Here is a 20224-nt window from a genome sequence, read left to right as displayed (position 1 = left end):
ATCATATATGTTTTATAATCGCCTAACTTTATCATGAAATAATAAAACAAACAAAATTATGGTTTGATTTTCGAAACATTGGTATATACACGTACGCGCGCACACGCATGGATTTAACAGTAAATATTTTGTTCTAGTATTTAAATCCAATCAAATAATATGTAATTATATCCTAATATATAATTATATTCGATCCATATTCACTTTTAAAAACTTATTATCATCTAAAAAACAAATATTTTCATGTAATTTTTAAAAATAATAATTTTTTTACAGCAATACTTTCACTAATCATACAAATCATCATTTAAGTACATACAATTACAAATTTGAGATCCTATCAACAAAGGTTTAGATTTGAAATGCACAATCACACACACACACACACACACAATTATATAGGGATGTCAATTTGGGCCCGAAGCCCAAAACCCGATCCTAACCCGCCCAAAAAAAACTGGGTTAGGGCTTAAAATTATAGGCCCAAAAAAAATCGGGCTTTCGGGCCGGGCTGAAAACTGGATTCGGGTTTAACCGGGCTAAGCCCATCGGGTTTAGGGCCGGGCTTGAAAAGCCCATTTATTTTTCTTTTTTAAATTTTTTGTGAAACAAATAAATAAAATTAAAAAAAATCATAATCCCTAGCGGTTCTCTCTCCTCTTCTCCACTCTGTTTCCACGATGCCCATCTCTCCCAATCTCTCATGTTTGTCTCTTGAACTAGATCATTGGCTTTCTCCAGTGACTCTCTTCCTCTTTCTTCTTCTTCTTCTTCTGCCATCACCTCATCACGCTCGATTGTTGTACGTGGCTCTCTCTCCCCCTCTCTCAATCTCGGCGCATCTATCTCTCTCGGTAAATTTTCCTCCTCCTATTCTTCTTTTTCTTCTTCTTCTTCACCTTAAGTTGATGTTTCCCAGCTGGATTTATCTTGTCTGGGCTTTTTCATAAATCTTCTCAATTTATAATTAACCACACATACAAAAGGGAATGATTTGATTGACACACACGCACATATTATACATATATATATATATGATTTATGAGTTCCATCTATAGAAAAAATCTGAATTTTATTTACAATTAATCCCTAATCGATTAACATTCAGAAATATTATATGTTTTTTTGTCGCATTAATAATAGTGTTAGATGCATATTTGTTTCAAGTGTATTATTGTTAGATTTTTAAATTTATTCTGTTTTTGTATCTATATTAACACCACCTTATAATGCCACAAGTTTATTTTATTTTTGTATGTATGGGAATAAAACATTTAGATTGAGATGCGGGTAGGATATTTTCATCAAATAATTTATATATTTAATATATTATAAGAAAATGATATGATTCTAACTTGGACATGACACGCATGTATACGATGGCCAATTCTCACTCTCGCATATTCTTCTTCATCATCTTCTCTCTTCGTCTTCTATTATTATGTATGCGTTTCTATTGTCTGTGTTTGCACAATTTTGTTTATTTGTGTCTTTATGTGATTGTGGGTTTATGTTGGTTGATTGTGTGCATTCATTCGATTGAATCTGATTGCGAGTTCATGTTTGTCGAATGATCCAAGTTCAGACTCTGAGTTTACTATTTCAGTCTCGGTGTTTGCATTCATTGAAATGAATCTGACATCGTCGAGTATATTTTTATCTATCTGAATCTGATTGTGTATTTTTTTTCTCATATTGTTCTTTGTTGTCAGATTGTGAACAATGGATAGCGAAAAAGTTGATCTAGAAGAACAAGTGATGGATATTAGCGATGATGGACCTCCTTCTAAACAACAAGAAGGCGACAGTCAGGAGATACGTGGTAAAAAACGAAAAGGAGGGTCATGTGTTTGGGATCACATGACTAGGATAAGTCCTGATTTTGCCACTTGTAATCACTGTGGTAAAACGCTTTCTGCTGGGGCTGCAAAAGGAACATCGCACCTAAAGCGACATGTAGAACTTAATTGCAAGGCAAAGCCCAAGTTTGGTAGGGTAGATGATATGATTATTGGTTATGATGGAAAATTGAGGGAAAAGAAGATTGATCAGCTACTTTGGAGGGAAAAAGTGGCTAAGATGTTGGTTGCTCATGAACTTCCTTTCTGCTTTGTTGAGCATGTGATGTTTAGAGAGATGATGCTTTATTCCAACCGGGAAATCAAAATGATTTCTAGAAACACCGCTGCTGCTGATGTTATGAAGTTCTACGAGAGTGAGAAAGCAAAATTGAAGTCTGAGTTGGAAAAAGTTCGTAGTAGGATATGCTTAACCTCTGATCTTTGGACGGCTATTACTCACGAGGGTTATATTTGTGTGACAGCGCATTATATTTGTGAGGATTGGAGAATGCATAGTAAGATCATATCATTTTGCTCTATGCCTCCCCCACATACGGGAACGGAAATATGCAGGAAAATACTTGATTGTTTGAGAGAATGGGGCTTAGAGAGAAAGATCTTTTCTCTCACTCTGGATAATGCTTCAAGCAACGACTGTATGCAAGATATGTTGAAGTATCAACTTGATAGGCAAAACGGATTGTTGTGTAATGGTGAGTTCTTTCATGTGAGATGTTGCGCGCATATCTTGAACCTCATTGTGCAAGAGGGTTTGAAAGTAATTTGTGATGCTTTGGAGAAGATAAGAGAAAGTGTGAAATATGTTAGAGGTTCTGAATCGAGGATGAAAGAGTTTAGAAGCTGTGTGGACCAACTCGGCAGTGATATCAAATCCTCATTGTCTATGGATGTGTCGACACGTTGGAACTCTACTTATGAGATGCTTGATAATGCTCTCAAATTTCGAAAGGCTTTCTCTTCTCTTGAGATAATGGATAGAAATTACAAGTGTTGTCCGTCTAATGAAGAATGGTCAAGAGCTGAAAAAATATGCGATTTCTTGAAGCCCTTTGATGAAATTACTACATTGATTTCTGGCTCATATTATCCGACTTCCAACTTGTACTTTATGAAAGTATGGAAGATCGAACTGCTTTTGAAGGAATATGCGCGGAGCGAAGATGATATTCTTAAGAGCATGGCTGAAAGGATGCAATTGAAATTTGACAAATATTGGGATGAATATAGTATCGTTCTTGCCATGGGAGCCGTGCTTGATCCGAGGATGAAGTTGAAGGGGTTGAAGTATTGTTATGACCAAATTGATAAAAACACGAGTGAAATTAAAGTGGACAAAGTGAAGAGTAAGATGTATTTACTCTTTGAAGAATACAAGGCTACTTTTGCGGTGTCGACTTCAAAAAGCTCAACTCCTTCAAATGTGGCCGGTTCAAAAGAAAAGGTTAAAAAGTCGACTCTTTACGCGGTAAGTTCTATTCTTTTTCTTCGTTTTATTAGTTATTCCAATGATTTCTTTTGATTATAACATTGTTCAATGTTTGGTATTATATAGGATTTATATGGATGTGATGATGGTAATTCGTCTGACGATGGATCGGGATCAGCTTTGGATAGGTATTTTTTTGATCGTAAAATGAACATCAAAATCCATAGTGATATGGACATTTTACAATATTGGAAGGCTAATACCGGACGATATGGCGTAGAATTGGCTCTTATGGCATCAGATATACTTAGTATTCCTATTACTACCGTTGCTTCTGAGTCATCTTTTAGTGCTGGTTCTCGCGTGTTGAACAAGTATAGAAGCCGTCTTTTGCCTTCGAACGTACAAGCTTTATTATGTGCCCGTTCTTGGATGTTTGGTTTTAAAGAATTTGGTAAGTATATATTTTCATAACATTGTCATGATTGTGATTTAGTGACGTAGATGTTTATGTGTTTATGTTTAACATTCTGATTATTGTAATCGGTGTATAGAATCAGGTCTTGGTACTGTGGAATCGACGGATGGATTTCTAGCTGCTTCACTATCTCCTTTTTCTACCGTGTTAGAGTCTACAAGCGATCACTCTATGATGGGGACGGAAGACGTATTAACAATTGAGTGATTTGTATAAAAAATTCAGGATTTGACCATTTGTCTAGTTGTTTTTAAAGATATTTAGTTTATTTTCATGGTATGTGTTTTTATATCTTGTTTTACTTTTAGTTATTAATGAATATATTTAGTTTGTTTTTATGATATTTAGTGTCTATTTAAATTTGCAGATTTTTAAATAGGGTCGGCCCGAATCCGAACCCGAACCCTATAAAATTGGGTTTGGGCCTAATTTTATAAACCCGATAAAATTCGGGCCGGCCCGAACCCGAACCCGAAACTCTCGGGCCGAGTACGGATCCGGGCCGGGTCGGGCCGGGCCGGCCCATTTGACACCCCTACAATTATATATCACATCAAATCAAGAAAATGATAAAATCATTAATTTCCATTCCAAAGTTTCAAAGAATTGTATGTGTATCGCCGAAGCCATTAAGCATTGTTTATGCATTCGGCATCTTTCTTAATTTGCTGTATTTATTTCGCAATTTCATTCTCACGTACATTTCTCAAAAACGTATTTCCAACAAAAATAACAGTTAATATATTTCAGAAATTTTATTGTTTCAGCTATTGATATTACAAAAGCGTAATATAATGGGGAATAAAAAAGCACTTCTAATATAATTTGGAAAGATAAGATTATTCCCCCACAACTGATTTCCTAAATGAAGAAAAAACGAAAAGCCGAATATAAGTGGCTTATGTTCTGTCTTAAACAAATAAAGCAACTGATAAATTAAATAAATGAAATTAAAAAAAAAAACAAATAATTTCCTATTCTATTACTCCCACATTTTCAGACTATAAATACATACACACGACTCTTTATTATTGTTCAATAAACATCACCATCTCTCTCTCTCTCTCTCTCTCTCTCCATATCTTTTCTCTTCGTATCTTTTTGTTGCAAAAAAAAAAGATACAAAAGTCATGTCTGCTGCGTTAATACAATCACTCCTCGTGATATTCGTGACCCTCATACTGAGAATCCTATACGACACCGTTTCGTGCTACTGGCTAACGCCTAGGCGCATAAGGAAGATGATGGAACGGCAAGGAGTGACCGGACCCAAACCACGTCCGATCACCGGAAACATCCTCGAGATCGCTTCCATGGTGTCTCGGTCCGTCGCTAATGACTGCAACTCCGTCCATCACGACATCGTCGGTCGCCTTCTTCCCCATTACGTGGCTTGGTCCAAGCAGTACGGTAAGTATATATATATATATGTGTGTGTGTGTGCGCGTGTCATTTTCGTAGAATTAATTTGGCATGACGATGAATCAATTGCGTTTTCCGAAAAACATTTGTTCCACATGATTCTCCATATTGAAAGAATATTTTTTTAATAATCTTTTGCATATTCCGAATGAGAAGGGAAAAAAAAAGAATATGACCAAAACATATCCTATTCCTATGCTAAAAAAAACAAAAGGAGGAGAAAATCATCGTATACGAGAGTTTGTAATAACCATTCACTGGATATTGTGCTCCGGTCCGGTTTACATGAATTAAACCGGTTAATCGATAACCGGGAAACGCAAATGTTGGTGGTACGGAATTTAACAAGTATTAATTCCATCAAAATAAAGTAGAAAGAAATAAAAACAAAAGTACATCCACCACCACCACCGCATTGTTCCGCATAGATCGTGCGGCGTGACGTCACGCAGTCACACGCACGGGGTTGACCAGTGCTAAAATTACCATAATACCCTCGGAGTATTTTTTTTTTTGAGAATTTTGTGGTGATGGGTGGTGATGGGATGGGCAGGGAAGAGGTTCATAATGTGGAACGGGACGGAGCCGAGGTTGTGCCTGACGGAGACGGAGATGATAAAGGAGCTTCTAACGAGGCATAATGGCGCGACGGGGAAGTCGTGGCTGCAGCAGCAGGGCTCGAAGAACTTCATCGGTTACGGCCTCCTCATGGCGAATGGCGACGACTGGCACCACCAGCGCCATCCCCCCGCCGCTGCATTTACCCGACACCGGCTCAAGGTATCCAATAATATATCCACGGTGTGTATATCGAATGACAAAAATAACCTTAACCCTGAAAAAATGCAGAAGTATGCTGAGCACATGGTGGAATGCACGAGGAGAACGACGGAGAGACTCGCCGGCGGCGGCGGCCGGGAGGTGGAGATAGGGGAGGAGATGCGGCGGCTACCGGCCGATATAATATCTGTTACCGTGTTCGGTAGTAACTACGACAAGGGCAAACATATCTTCCGCCTCCTCTATGTCCTCCAACGCCTCTGTTCCCAAGCCACTCGCCACCTCTGTTTCCCCGGCAGCCGGTGAGTGCATATAACAAAACAAAAAAAATTAATTTTATTATTAAAAATATACATACGAATATATAAATATTTATTAACAACACAAACTCTGGATATTATTCGGTAATTTTTATCATCTTTGACTTTGATACCCTTTTTCTTTTAAATGCGGTATGTCTCTTGACCACAACTGACCAAGGGCAGAGTCGTCATTTTGTATCTAACTCTAGCAAATGCCTACGAATCATTTTTTTGTCGGGGGAACAAATTTGGAGTTTGACCCTTTATTCCTTCCAGCAAGAAACCCTTCTAGGACCAAAATTATCGATTTTAAAATTTTGTAACGAGGTACCCGAACAATTTTGGGTGAATTTTTATTCCATTTTATAATAAGCATTAAGCATAGCTCATAAATTCTGATTTGGAGTGATCATAATGTGTATAATATTCGTAATTCATACAGATTTCTTCCGAGCAAGTACAATAGGGAGATAAAATCATTGAAAACGGAAGTTGAACGTATGTTGATGGAGATAATACAAGGCCGACGAGATCGCGTAGAGATCTGCCGGAGCAGCTCGTACGGAAACGATCTTCTAGGGCTTCTACTAAACGACATGGACAATAACAAGACCAACAATCTCTTGAATCTACAGATCATAATGGACGAGTGCAAAACGTTCTTTTTCGCCGGCCACGAGACCACCACCCTGCTCCTCACGTGGACCGTCATGCTCCTCGCCGGAAATCCTACGTGGCAGGACAAAGTCCGGGACGAAGTCCGTCGTGTCTGTGATCGCGACGGCGTTCCCTCCGTCGATCATCTCTCTAAGCTCACCATGGTGCGTCACTTTCGTACGTAAATCCTTAATCTTAGATTATTAGTTTATTTCAAATCAAGATTTCAACATGCATCATACCAAAAAAAAAAAAAAAAGATTTCAACATGCATGCATGCATGCATTTTTACCGTATGATTAATGTGAAACTCTTTCACAATTCATTTTCCTTGAATGAAAAGTGACACGTACGTTTTTTGTGAAATGCAATACTGTATGCACCTACACAGTTATTGCATTATGTGTCAAATTGCGACCTGCACCATGAAAGGTGGCAGCAAATCACAACCCAAATTAGTAAGGGTATTTTGGTCCTTCTCTGGATACATGCTTGTACGAAGCCGCCAAATGGCTGGGGTCCTAAGTAGATCAAGGATAGAAAAATATATATTATTGCATATAATAGACGAAATTGTTATTTATTCAATTAATATTATATTCTTTTAATTGATGGATTTATATAATAATACAATATATTTTATATTGTTTGAAGTGTCTTTGCCTCTTGGTGGGTGCGGGTAGGGTACACTACCTACCACGAAGCATAGGAAAGCCCACTTAATTAGTAGTAGTGGTGCTTCTTCTATAGCTAAACCCAAGATAGTCATATAAATCAATCCCAAAAATGAATATGGTAACATAATAAATATCAAGTAAATTATCCCGTAAAATGATTCGCTTGTTACATAGTTTATTCGTATAAACCAATCCCAAAAAATAATAGGTAACATAGTTTATAATATATGCGTTATTTTTTTTTTTTGGCAGTTGGGCATGGTTATAAACGAGTCTCTGAGGCTCTATCCACCGGCGACTCTTCTACCAAGAATGGCATTCGAAGACATAAAACTCGGCGATTTGATCGTCCCCAAGGGCTTATCCATTTGGATTCCCGTCCTCGCCATTCATCATTCCGAGGATCTTTGGGGAAAAGACGCGAACGAGTTCAATCCAGGGAGATTCGCTGCCAAAACGTTCGGACCAGCTGGTGGTCGCCATTTCATGCCCTTTGCGGCTGGTCCGAGGAACTGTATCGGACAGTCATTCGCGATGATGGAGGCGAAAATAATACTAGCGATGCTGATTTCTAAGTTCAGCTTCACGATATCGGAGAATTATAGGCATGCCCCCGTCGTCGTGCTTACCATAAAGCCCAAGTATGGCGTTCAAGTGATATTGAAGCCATTGGATTCATGAAGGGTATTTTTGTTTTCGGAGGGTTTAGGGTTTTTGGGGTTACAATCAATTTTGTATAAGAGAAAACTGTGTTATTATTTTTCTTTTTCCTAAAAATATTCTCTTTCCTGAGTTCCTTGGGTTTATTTTATACGTATATATGGAATGCCTATAAAAAAAAATGAACATATAAATATATAGTATGCATTATATTGGAAATCAATACAAACGTAGATCCTCTCCATTATCAACAGAGACAAAATCTTTGGAATCAGATGAGATTTGGTTGAAATGATCCTTTTACTATTTCACAGTTTTTCTTTTTCCATTGGAAATGGCATTATTATTGCTGGATATCAAAAATTAAGATTTTAATTTATTTGTATTTAATATTAATCAAGTCGAAGTAGCGAAAAAAACCTTTATAAACAACTTAAAAGTACACGCAACACGACTCCGACTTCAATAATGCCAACGAAATTTTTTTAACGCACCTAAATCATTAAACATAATATTAAATATATTGAACTACTTGAAAATAATAAACTAACATGCATATTTAAATCTATTCCATTATCGTCAATAACATAAAATAACTATTTTGAATATCTCCACGTTAACATAAAACAACTTTTAGTGATAACATTAGTGAAATTATAAAATATAATATATGATTCGTTTTGATTAAAATGTTTGACTGATTATTGAAATTTTCCAGTAGGTATATACATCATATATATTACTCGTTCCAAGACTATATATCTGTCAACCATATCATCTGTGGTGTAAAGATATATTTTTATTTTAGGAAATTAAAATGAAATAAAATAAACTGATATTGGAAGGGAATCTTAAAAGGCAGTAACATGTGATAATTAATATACTCACAAAAACGTAAACAGAAGCTTGCCGACAATGTTTGGGGCAGACTTAAAACAGTGTTAGAAAATTAAAATTATGTTTACAACCTAAAGAATTTTTTATTTTATAGAAAAAGAAAAAAAGTGAGATCAGAGGGAAATAAATTTAATGCAATATTATATAACTATCGAAAATATTATTATGGGATTATATATACGTTACTTTGAATCATGTTTTTTTTAAGGGAAATTCCCAAAAAAATCATCCAATTATGAGATAACTATCCTATTCATCACGAACTTTTAAAATTTCTAAATTCATACTGTATTTGAATTTTTTTTCTAAAAAATCATTCGAAATTTAAATTTTAACAAAATCCTCATCGGAACAGAATTAATTTTACCACATAGGCAGAAAGCGTCTACATGGCGCCTACGTGGCATGTACGTGTTCGCCACGTAGGATACACGTGGCGTTAATAATAAAAAAAATTTAAAAAATTGGAAAAATGTAAAAAAATTATAAAAAATGTGAAAAATTACAAAAAAAAATTGTAAAAACATTTTCAAAAAATGTAAAAAATGTAAAAAATTATAAAAATTGTAAAAAAAATTGCAAAAAATTATAAAAATTGTAAAAATTGTAAAAAAAAATGTACAATTGTAAAAAAATGTAAAATTGTAAAAAAAAATGTAAAATATTTTCAAAAAATGTAAAAAAGTGTAAAAAAAATTGTAAAAAATTATAAAATTTTAATTTGTTTTTTAAAAAAGGAAAATTTCCAAAAAAAAAAAATCATCCAATTACGAGATATCTATCAAATTCATCACGAACTTTACAATTTTATACTTTTTACAATTTTTACAATTTTTTACATTTTTTGAAAATGTTTTGCAATTTTATATTTTTTACATTTTTATAATTTTTTGCAATTTTTTTTACAATTTTTATAATTTTTACATTTTTTTACATTTTTTGAAAATGTTTTTACAATTTTTTTTTGTAATTTTTCACATTTTTTATAATTTTTTTACATTTTTCCAATTTTTTAAATTTGTTTTATTATTAACGCCACGTGTATCCTACGTGGCGAACACGTACATGCCACGTAGGCGCCATGTAGACGCTTTCTGCCTATGTGGCAAAATTAATTCTGTTCCGATGAGGATTTTGTTAAAATTTAAATTTCGAATGATTTTTTAGAAAAAAAATTCAAATTCAGTATGAATTTAGAAATTTTAAAAGTTCGTGATGAATAGGATAGTTATCTCATAATTGGATGATTTTTTTGGGAATTTTCCTTTTTTTAATGATGTAAATCAAAATCTTATGTAATTTCAGTTTTTATTAATTTATCACAAATTATTATTAAAACTTTGATATTGAGCATAACCAACCACATATGGTCTAGTGGCCACAAATGCAACATGTCCTAGGTGATTATATATCAATATTTTCGAAATTAATTATATGCAATATTTCTATTTAATAGTCGGATATTTTTTGTATATGTTTAAATCATCTCAGATAAAAATCCAAATTGAAAAATAAAATAATCTTGGTGGCAATGGAATTGGATTGTGGAAAAATTCTGACTATAAGATTCTTTTACCGTAACCAACTTTGAATGGTAGTGACTTTTATTTTGGGTTTTTGGTTTTAGTTTTTGGTTTTTGACTTTTAGATTTTTGTAAATCTAAAAAATTGTAACTTTTGGTTTTTAGTTGATTTTTTTTCCATAAAGTAGATTTCCGGATTTTTAGAAAAACCAAAATTTAAAAAATTTGATTATCGGTTTTTTCAGTTTTTAAAATCCAAAAACTTCGAAAACTACCTCCCATTCAACACCATTTTATCTTTCCATTTTACACAACAAAAATAAGAATTTTGTCAAACTGTTTTAGGATATATATATATATATATATATATATTGTTGGCCGACGTTGAAATATATAACTATATCATTGGCCATCGGCCCAATAGAATTATGCAAATCGGTTGAATGATTCGACAATCGATCCCCCATTTTCGAGACAATATCTGCAAGTGCAACTGAAGATTCGATCCTCATTTTTATCCCTTCTTTTTATTTTCAAGATTTTTTTTTTTCCTTTTGTATGGGATGTTTTTTCATTCATAATTTTCCATCTGAAATGATGAAAATTGCCTGTCAAAAAAAAAAAAAAAAAAACCTTTGACCCCGATGAGGAATTGGGAAGCTGTGTGTACGTACAGAATCCCTAATGATCTTCATTTCAAAATGAAAAAAAAAAATATATCCACAGTTATTGGTGAAATCGAAACAAATTCGATATTTTTGGTCGGGTTTAATGTATACATTAATGGTATATATAGTTCTCGCTAGAAGCAGTATATATATATATATATATATATGTAATTAGAGTGTTTTATGGGGACGTGAAATCTAATTTAAAACATCCAAGATTTGGTGATTGAAGTGGTAAGAGATATATCAAAACTCCTTTTCAATCTAAATAAAAATATTCATTTGAGTTTCTTCGATTTTTTAGTAGATGTAATTGATTTGAGATTCGGAGAATTTTCGAATTATAAAAAAAATAAAACTAATATTTTTAGTTAAAAAACCTATTAAAATATTCGAATATAAAACAACGTTTTTCTAAAAATATCCTAAGCCAAAGGAATTAATTTTAGAAAAAATCGTTAATAAATAAATAAATAAATGTGGAATATAAAAAGTCGAAAAAAAAGTAAGAAAATAAAAAAGAAAGGGAGAAGAAATATAACATAAAAACTTTAGAAAAAATCGTGCGTTACATCATGTATATGACTTACCCCATTCACTGGGAAAACATCATACAATATCGCATAAATAAAACCCCATTACACACACCGAAAATATCGACATTAAAACCTGTATAAGTATCTGATCCCGGTAAATATGATCATTTTTATTTTTATATAAAAATATCAGTTTGTAAAACGGTAATGTATCTCTACGATATAGATTATTCAAATTTATTAGATATTATATCATTATTTATATTTACTCATTCGTTGTGCTATATAATTCAATGCATTCTCTCACGTATATATTTTATCATAGTAGTGCATATATATACACACATACATTAAATTCTATAAGGAACTCGTGAGTGGCGGACCATTGGGCTTATGTACAAACTAAAAAGAAAATATTGGGCCTGTGGGGCTAATTTTACGTAGGCCCAAATAAAGTCCATTGGGCTTGTGTACGTTATTACCTCCGCTCAATTTTATTTTTCATGTTACAAAGCTTGCATTCTATTTTATAGATACAGTTATATTTTAAAAGAATACTTTATAATCTAATTAATATTATGTTCCTAATATAAATAATATTTCTACGTTTCGTATATATAAACATTTCGAGGTTATCGAAAAACCAAATTGATAAAAGCAAAAATCCTTAAAAGCCCCAAGTAGGAAGCAAATTGAGAACTAATGAACAAAAGAGCCTACAGTCAGTCCTATGTGAGCACCAAAACATTCACAAACGCCACGACCCGAAAGAGTTGCGTTTTAACCGCAAACGCAGTTTTCACTTCTCTATTCTCACTTCCCCTTTCCTTTACACGAAATCGATTCCAAGTTCTATCCTACACGTGCCACCCTCCTCACACGTGCCACTGCTCTCCACCTTCCTCTTCTTCACGTGGTTCGCACGTGACACGGACTCCGGCCCCAGTTTCAGCTCAAGCCCAATCCCGTCTACCGCCGGACGGCTGACAGCCAACAGCTGTGCCGTCTCCTCCGACGCCATACTCTCCTCGTCTTTGCTGTCTCCGCCGCCTTCCGCCGCCGCAAGCAACTCGGACTGGTGACTAAGCGATGAGTCGTGACTCGTCGACCGGTCACATGCACGGCCCCACTCCACCGCATCAGGGGCCGGAAACAGCGTCTCCTCCGCTGCGTCGTGCGTCCGCGGCTGCGCAATCTCGGAGATTCTCTTGGACCGACACCGGCTCTTAACGTGCCGTCCGCCGTGGCCATCGCTTCCGCCGCCGGAACTCTCGTCTCTGGTCACGTGCCGGATGTCGTATACCTTAAGCGGAGGAACATGGACGGTCGCCACCGCGTCGGAGGCGATCATCACCGTGACAGGAGAGCCCTTCATCCCCGCCTCAACGGCGGCTTGGCACATGTGCCAGTTTCCCGACCATAACAACCCGACGGATCCATTGATGGGATTCACAATCCTTCCGCATGCTTCGTACAGCAACGACCTAAAAACCTCTTCAACCACAAAATCATAGAAAAAAATTAAGAGAACCCATTATCAGATTATATCTGTTAAGTAATGGGTAATGGGTTTTGACTCACATCACATGAAGACATTCATGAGAAATCAACCTCAAAATCGAACCTTCATTTCAGTTCTGTCGAATTTAGGACAGAACAGAACAGAGTGTGAGAGATGCTAGCTGTTACCAGGTCGGAGATGGTCGGGACCTGCGTTGATGAGGTTGAGGAGGCCGGCACGGCCGTAGAACTTAGCGAGAAAGACGGTGGCGTTGGCCTGAGCTTCGGCGGATTTGATCCATTGGAGACATGGCCTTATACTGCAGTTCTCAGTACATCCTTTTCTCAGAACTCTACATCCATTACAGCTCATCCTCATTCCTTTTCTTTCCCGTTTACTCTCTCTTTACAAAAAAACTTTTTTTTTTCTAAAGAGAAAGACCAAGATCAGAGGAAGAAGATGATTTCGATACGGTACGGCTAGAGGGAAGAAGAAAGAATGAGAGTATTTATGATGAGCCGTTTGCTTTGGTCGGGAAGATCACAACAGGGGACGAAGAAAGCTGTTTTCCATTTCCCTTGTTTTTTATTGATGACGTCTCGTTGGTTTTGTCGCGTTTTCACTTGTCCGAACAAAAAAAAAAAATCTTTTGTCTCATCTCCCTCATTGGCAGCACGTGTTTTCATCGCTCTCCAATACAAAGCGTATATCTACCGTATACTACGACCAGTGATTAAAGTTTATTTCATTCTAAACTAAATAGACCATGTACGGATAGAAATATTCGGACGAATATCAAATATACATTCCGTGATTTACATTACACACACGCAAAAAAAAATATACTGTTTGAAAACAAAATTTTAATCTTAATTATAAAAGAAGTGGAGAATGGATTAACGACAAAAAATACTTGCAAAATACGTAAGTTATTGGCGAACAAAAATAACATAAGAATGATTAAAAATAACACGGCAAAAAATAGTATATGGTACAAACAATAATTCAAGGGACATATTACCATTTAAATTATTTATAACGAAGGTCAAAGAAAGCCCAATATAGAGTTACAAATAGCCCCAAGCAGATGGAAATAGATATAGATGAAACGATGTGTAATGAGACAAGAGAGCATGCAAGAGTGTCCAAGAGAACCATGGACGAACACGATGTGTCACAACTCGGTCCAACCGTTCCAATAATAAAATCACTATTCTTATCTTATTTTTGAATTCTTGCAGACTCCATTATATATATATATATTAAGTTTTGACTCTCTATTAGAAATAAAACGTAAGATGAAAGAGTCAAACGACCACCGTGGTACAAACATGTCCCGCCAAAATTATTAAACTTAACATTTAATCGTATATTTCTAAGTTGCAAGTTTATCATATACATTACCGTTAACATTCTTCGGAATTCTATAAAAAACAAATACTAAGATAGAATCCAAACTTGGATAGTTGAACCGGTAAAACGAAAACGCAAAACGTCTGTACCGTTCCGAATTCGAACCTCAAGTTTGGGAAAAAAACGTATATTTTAAATTCGACTCTAGAATTAATAGTCTGGATTTTGATACAGAATATCAAAAAATATTAAGATAGAACATCTACAATTTCAAACAAAATTAAGATTAAAAAAAAGTATATAACAAAACCATAAAAAGAGGAACGCATTTAACGGGACTGAAAAGGGAGACAAGTGGAGGAGACATACGTGAAGATGCCATGCAATGATGCAAATGTGTCCAAAAAAGAACCAAAAAAAACATAAGCGAGAGATCCACGACGGCGGCGCGTGTATGTCACGTTCTACAGACCAATCACCACGTGTCGGCCTCCAAGCACCATAAATGGGATGAACTAAAATAATTAAATATCCTCATTCAAGTTTTGGAGTTTCTTTTGTACGGTCGGTTACGCAATTTCCAAAAATAAATTGAGAACCTAATAAACAACTCATTGATAATAATAATAAAAAAAACAAATCAACGAGATCAAAGTATGTTTTGAGATTGTCTTTTCGATGTGTCCATTGGGAGTCAGAATCTGCCTAAAAACAATCGCCAATGCCTCTGAGAAAATTTAAAAGAGAAAACGATGGTATAAGGTGTGAAGGAGACGAGGAGATTAAAGAGATTTACAGTGTCAAGAAGTGTTCCGATTCTATGGCTTTCGATCCAACTGGTTGTGTTGTGCCCATTGGTATCGCTGAGACTGAGAGCGATGAACTCCAAGAGACCTAGAGAATGGATGACACAACGACAACAAAAAATGAAGTTGATTCATTAAGCAAGACATTGCATAAATGGACACATACATCTATGGCCCAGAGATTAGTAGCCACGGATCTCCATGTTAGCGGGGAGAGAGAGAGGGAGAGAGATCGAGATCATACGTTATCTGGGAAGTGAAAGAGAAGTATCATATTCATCTCCAAGTATCCCGTTCGACAGATCTGGCTTTTGGAGAGAATCTTTTTTGCCGCGCTCCAAAGCTGTTGCCTCGTATATCCCTGCAGGTTTCAAGCGAGAAACGTAAAATTTTTCAACGAGCCCATTGGAGAGAACGGCGGAAATGTGGGCTGAAAGAATGGAGACTTAGTTATGTGTACCGAAGCCTAGTATAAGGCAGCAGACTACAAAGCCAGGAAGAGAGAAGTCCATTCCGTACGAAATCTCCATGACAATAATGCATGCACCAGCTACCATCAGATGCCGCGGAGAAGAAAACACCATCTGCAGTCTGCAAAAGTGTAATGAACCCATAATCAATACAAATATGTAGCTCTTCCTCTAAATGCAAGGTGTGAAGAAAAAGATAAGGGCACGCTTGAGAAGAACCTCTCTTCTGCCATGCTGTCAACGTAGAATATCAGGATGATTCCGAAAACGATGGTGCTAAGGAAAGCCCAAGCAGAAAATGGCAATTCCAAAGTTTTACCAGAAGAGGAACCCTGAAGAGGCCCCAGGTTAAAAAAAAAAGGATCAGTGAACTGATGGCACAAATATGAAAGTTAGCATTGCATTCTTGACCGCTTCTTTTTTTCAGGGAATTAAGCATCACTTACTATGATCAGATCCCACATGGCCACGGGAAACAGAAAACACGTTGCAGAAGCAATGGTTATCGCATGCAATCGCTTCTTCTGTTGGTTCTGAGGAAAGGGAAAATCGGCTGTGATGCAATGTAGGCAGAGACGAGACAAGAGGGAAGGGGCTGATAGAGATAGACAATGGGAAATAGATACCTTAAGAGAAACACGACGTGCAATCACTCTCCTTAACGCTGATAAGATTCCGGCCAAAATGGGTATCAGCATCCCTCCCAGACCCAATGCTTGTTCTGTGTGTCCTTCCTCTGTCTCAACACTATCTTTGGATGGTGGTTGGTGTTAAGTTAAACATAAAGAAAGCGTAACTGTCGACATAACAGTATAAGACAAACAAGAAAGAGAATCAAGTGCACTACAAAGAGAAAGGAACATGTGTAGAGAGGATATAGAATGGAGATAGAGATGATGTCGCCCATCCTTGAGACAAAAAGAAAAGAGCTACCAGCATTGCAATAAGGCCACCTCCCTGACACGATTCAGAGAGCAGCCTTACATTAAACATTTCAAAAAATTCTCTCCCTCCCCAGATAATCATTGTAAATTAATTTTTTGAAGAATGTATGTTTTCTTTTGCAAAGTACTGCATAGACCGATATGCGAGTCAAAATAAGTAGCACGGTTCATATGGTTACCTTTTTCCAGACGTGTCCTCTCCTTCCATATAATACTGCAGAGAGTACTCCGAGAACAGCACCTGAATACTCTGACAAGATTGCTCTGCCAAGAAAATACAAAGTAGTAGGGAGAAAATCGGAAACTAATCGTATACACGAATAAATATCAGATTCCAATAAAAAGGAGAATGATTGTTTAAGAACTAATGAATACCTAAGCGGTCCACAAGATTTAAGACCCTTTCCCCATAAGATGAAGAATAAAGCTGTGATGATGCCGTTGATGAGAGAAGGCACGATCTGAAAGAAACAAACACGCTTTAGAATATACTGCAACATTGGACATTACAAATTAGAATCGAATTTCCTTTGACATATGCCTCGAAAATGTAGATACTTTCTAGTAAACCTGTTGACTAGAAAGGGCCCTTCCTCTCCACGGTTTCTGGATTATGAGGAAGATGATGGATGATGGTGCCAGACAACAGAAGATAAAGAGAACAACAGAAGCTCCTGTCTGATTCAAGTAGTTGTACATAGAATAAACTGACCATATCCTAAAGAAGTTTCCTATGAGATGGATTATCTGGAAAGGCATGTGCCTGCAGGAGAAAAAGGGAAAAAACAATGAAATCTTCACAGACAGAACAAGAACAAAACGAAAAGGAACTGGAATGGCTCTTGGGTCTTTTCCCTGAACAAACAACAAATGCCCCCAGAAAAAAATTACTAACCTAAAGGACCTCTGAATCTCAGTATAGCAAAGAAAGACAATTGTATGTTTCAGGTATAGCTAATCGCTTGCAGTTTTCAATATGATCAAACACATCAACAGATGAATTAACTCATCAGCTTGGATTTCCTATGTTACAGGGGCTTCCGAATCTCAAAAACGATAGTTGAAAAGCAATTATCAGCTGTAGCTCTCTACTGAACAGTTGTCACGGTCATGCTTAATAGATTCAAAAGATCGTGAACTTATAACCTCAGCGATGGAGGAGTATTCAATTACCTCCTAAACCAAGATATAACCTCAACTGGGTCATTTCCAGTTCAGGGGATAAGAAAACCAGGAAGAATTCTTCCCCTCATTTTCTAGGAAAACAAACAAAACCGAACTACTGTACACCAGCTTCCATCTCTGTAACCAATTACAACCCGCGAATGTCCATTGCAGGAAGAGGAATCTTCATTTCGTAAGGCAAACTTAGACAAACCGGTATGCAAGGTTCGCGAAATATGACGTGTCTCCTTCCATTTCTAAGCGATCAAACATCCAAGAAAAAAGCGCACCGAATAACAGAGAGCTGAATCCGAAGCTTACCTAAGATGCGGAGATCTTCGATCGTCGGAGATTTGCTTCGGCGACATCATTTTCAGTTCCGGGAAAATCCGAGATAATCAAATCCAAAAGCTATGCAGCTATATTCGAATTCCTCCAAACAGAATCTGGATTCAAGACTGATCAACCTGTAATTTGCGGAAGAGTCCTCGTCGTCTTCACCAGGAACCGAAGCTCGAAGTCGAATGAGAGAGAGAGAGAGGAGGGAGACTCGGATAGGTTAATGGGCCTTAATGGGCTGAGTAATGCCCATTTTATAAATGCTATGACAGATTTGTAAATATTTGAAGAACTGAAGGGTAAAAGAGGAAAACAAATAACTTAATATTAAAGATTTAAAGGTTTCCGAAAATAGCTGACGATGAGTATTGAGTACTGTTAGCTGAGCTCACCTCAGAAGCTCGACCTCCACAACCACAACAATGGCGCCTCTTCCCTCTCTCCTTTTTCCTATCTGAAAATGTCCGTAAACCCATTACCGACCCTCAGTAATCCCCAGGAACGGCGGTTTCCTATGACCTGAAGCTGGGGTAGAGCTTTCTTTCCCACTGGCTCCCCTCTGGTATCTGAACATAGAGATATGACAAAAGAAGAAGTGAACGACATAACCCAACTCTAGCTTTTATCCATGGAAGCAGCCATGCAGCCTCTTCGTGTTGGATTATCACAGACTTTTTTAGGTTTGTTTGGCCGGTAGCATGACTTCAGAGAGGGGCAAGTTCCATGTTGAAAAGAATCTAGTTCCAGTTTCAGCGAATTCTATCCTCCACTTTCCAAGAACAACGAAACAATACAAACTTTCCAAAGGAATCCTAACATCCAATCAAATGTAATCCCAAAACACCAAGGGATCAAAAGAATCGAACTTTATCAAATTTGTTGTCTGTATCAAGAATCTAGACTGCACAAATCCAGCATATATGATTTGATATAACGGCGATGAGCTCCGATTGTCAGGTATTTTGGCGAGGAAGAATCTCTGAATCCGAATATTTGAAACACCTGAGACACCAAAAGAACAGGCAAGAAAACTGCCAAAGTCAACTGAAAGGAAAGATGTTTTCAGATCCTTAGATGGACATGTGATGAGAAACTGTCCTCCAAGTTCTTGACCCTAGATGTTTGGAAGGGCAAAACTTGTCTGAAATGAAACATTTCCAGACTCCAGAGCTAAAAGGGTTTCCAAGTTCGATTGCAGAACCCAACTCGTTTAGTCATACCTTTACGATAGGATCACGAGACCGAGATACAAAGATGCGGAAAGAAACACCAACGAAATCATCCCCCTGCAAGCAACGCAGCCAAACAGTTTCACCTAAGTCTCAGTTCATTGAGAGTTGATATATACAAATAGCCAAATAGGAAAAAAAACCATGTAAGCATGAGCATGGGAAATATATGACAATGCTCAAGTGTGTGTATATATGTATGGATGTACCAGATGACACCCCAGCCAACACCGGTACAGCAAGGGCAGATTTCAGCAAACTTCTCAGCATCGCTTGTGTAGACTCTTCGGGATATCAGATCATCATAGATATCTATATCCATTGCATACACAAAATCCACTCATGAGTATATAAATCATTAACGTTTTCGATATAAGGGTTTATGTAGAACTTGAGATGGGTGAAAAAGGAAATGGAATCACATACCGTAAACTGAGAATAAGCTATTCATCACACCTGTGATATCCAGCTCGAATGTCACCAGAAATATTCTATAAAGAAGATGAAACTCAAAGATGCGGGTAGGGAAA

General features: G+C 36.6%; 4 protein-coding genes across 4 annotated transcripts in view; 1 reads left to right on the top strand and 3 right to left on the bottom strand.

The window, feature by feature from the left end:
* Positions 1–4824: 4824 nt before the first annotated feature.
* On the top strand, positions 4825–8341 carry LOC104823862 (cytokinin hydroxylase). The gene is made up of 5 exons (XM_010555616.1): positions 4825–5176; positions 5742–5968; positions 6038–6270; positions 6713–7091; positions 7857–8341. The coding sequence occupies exons 1-5, from the start codon at positions 4897–4899 to the stop codon at positions 8283–8285; spliced, it is 1548 nt and encodes a 515-aa protein (XP_010553918.1). The 5' UTR covers positions 4825–4896; the 3' UTR covers positions 8286–8341.
* A 4179-nt stretch (positions 8342–12520) lies between these two features.
* Positions 12521–13920, bottom strand: LOC104823861 (LOB domain-containing protein 41-like). The gene is made up of 2 exons (XM_010555615.2): positions 13578–13920; positions 12521–13382 (listed from the first exon to the last, which is right to left on the bottom strand). The coding sequence occupies exons 1-2, from the start codon at positions 13765–13767 to the stop codon at positions 12718–12720; spliced, it is 855 nt and encodes a 284-aa protein (XP_010553917.1). The 5' UTR covers positions 13768–13920; the 3' UTR covers positions 12521–12717.
* Positions 13921–15329: 1409 nt separating this feature from the next.
* LOC104823860 (zinc transporter 5) lies at positions 15330–18698 on the bottom strand. The gene is made up of 11 exons (XM_010555613.2): positions 18448–18698; positions 17533–17725; positions 17338–17423; positions 17142–17226; positions 16897–16975; positions 16645–16778; positions 16465–16551; positions 16238–16350; positions 16009–16139; positions 15793–15909; positions 15330–15636 (listed from the first exon to the last, which is right to left on the bottom strand). The coding sequence occupies exons 1-10, from the start codon at positions 18495–18497 to the stop codon at positions 15794–15796; spliced, it is 1074 nt and encodes a 357-aa protein (XP_010553915.1). The 5' UTR covers positions 18498–18698; the 3' UTR covers positions 15330–15636; position 15793.
* A 493-nt stretch (positions 18699–19191) lies between these two features.
* Positions 19192–20224, bottom strand: part of LOC104823859 — a 3928-nt gene continuing 2895 nt past the window's right edge. The window contains exons 7-10 of the mRNA XM_010555612.2: positions 20121–20150; positions 19904–20006; positions 19686–19751; positions 19192–19467 (exon numbers count right to left, since the gene is read on the bottom strand). Of these exons, the coding sequence (XP_010553914.1) occupies positions 19688–19751; positions 19904–20006; positions 20121–20150 (197 nt within the window). The 3' untranslated portion in view covers positions 19192–19467; positions 19686–19687. The remainder of the gene's footprint in view (positions 19468–19685; positions 19752–19903; positions 20007–20120; positions 20151–20224) is intronic.

The sequence above is a fragment of the Tarenaya hassleriana genome, unplaced genomic scaffold, assembly GCF_000463585.1.
Source record: "Tarenaya hassleriana unplaced genomic scaffold, ASM46358v1 Cleome4, whole genome shotgun sequence".
Classification (NCBI taxonomy): domain Eukaryota; kingdom Viridiplantae; phylum Streptophyta; class Magnoliopsida; order Brassicales; family Cleomaceae; genus Tarenaya; species Tarenaya hassleriana.
The sequence above is the reverse complement of the archived record's forward strand: the minus strand, read 5'-3'. Positions and strand labels throughout refer to the sequence as shown.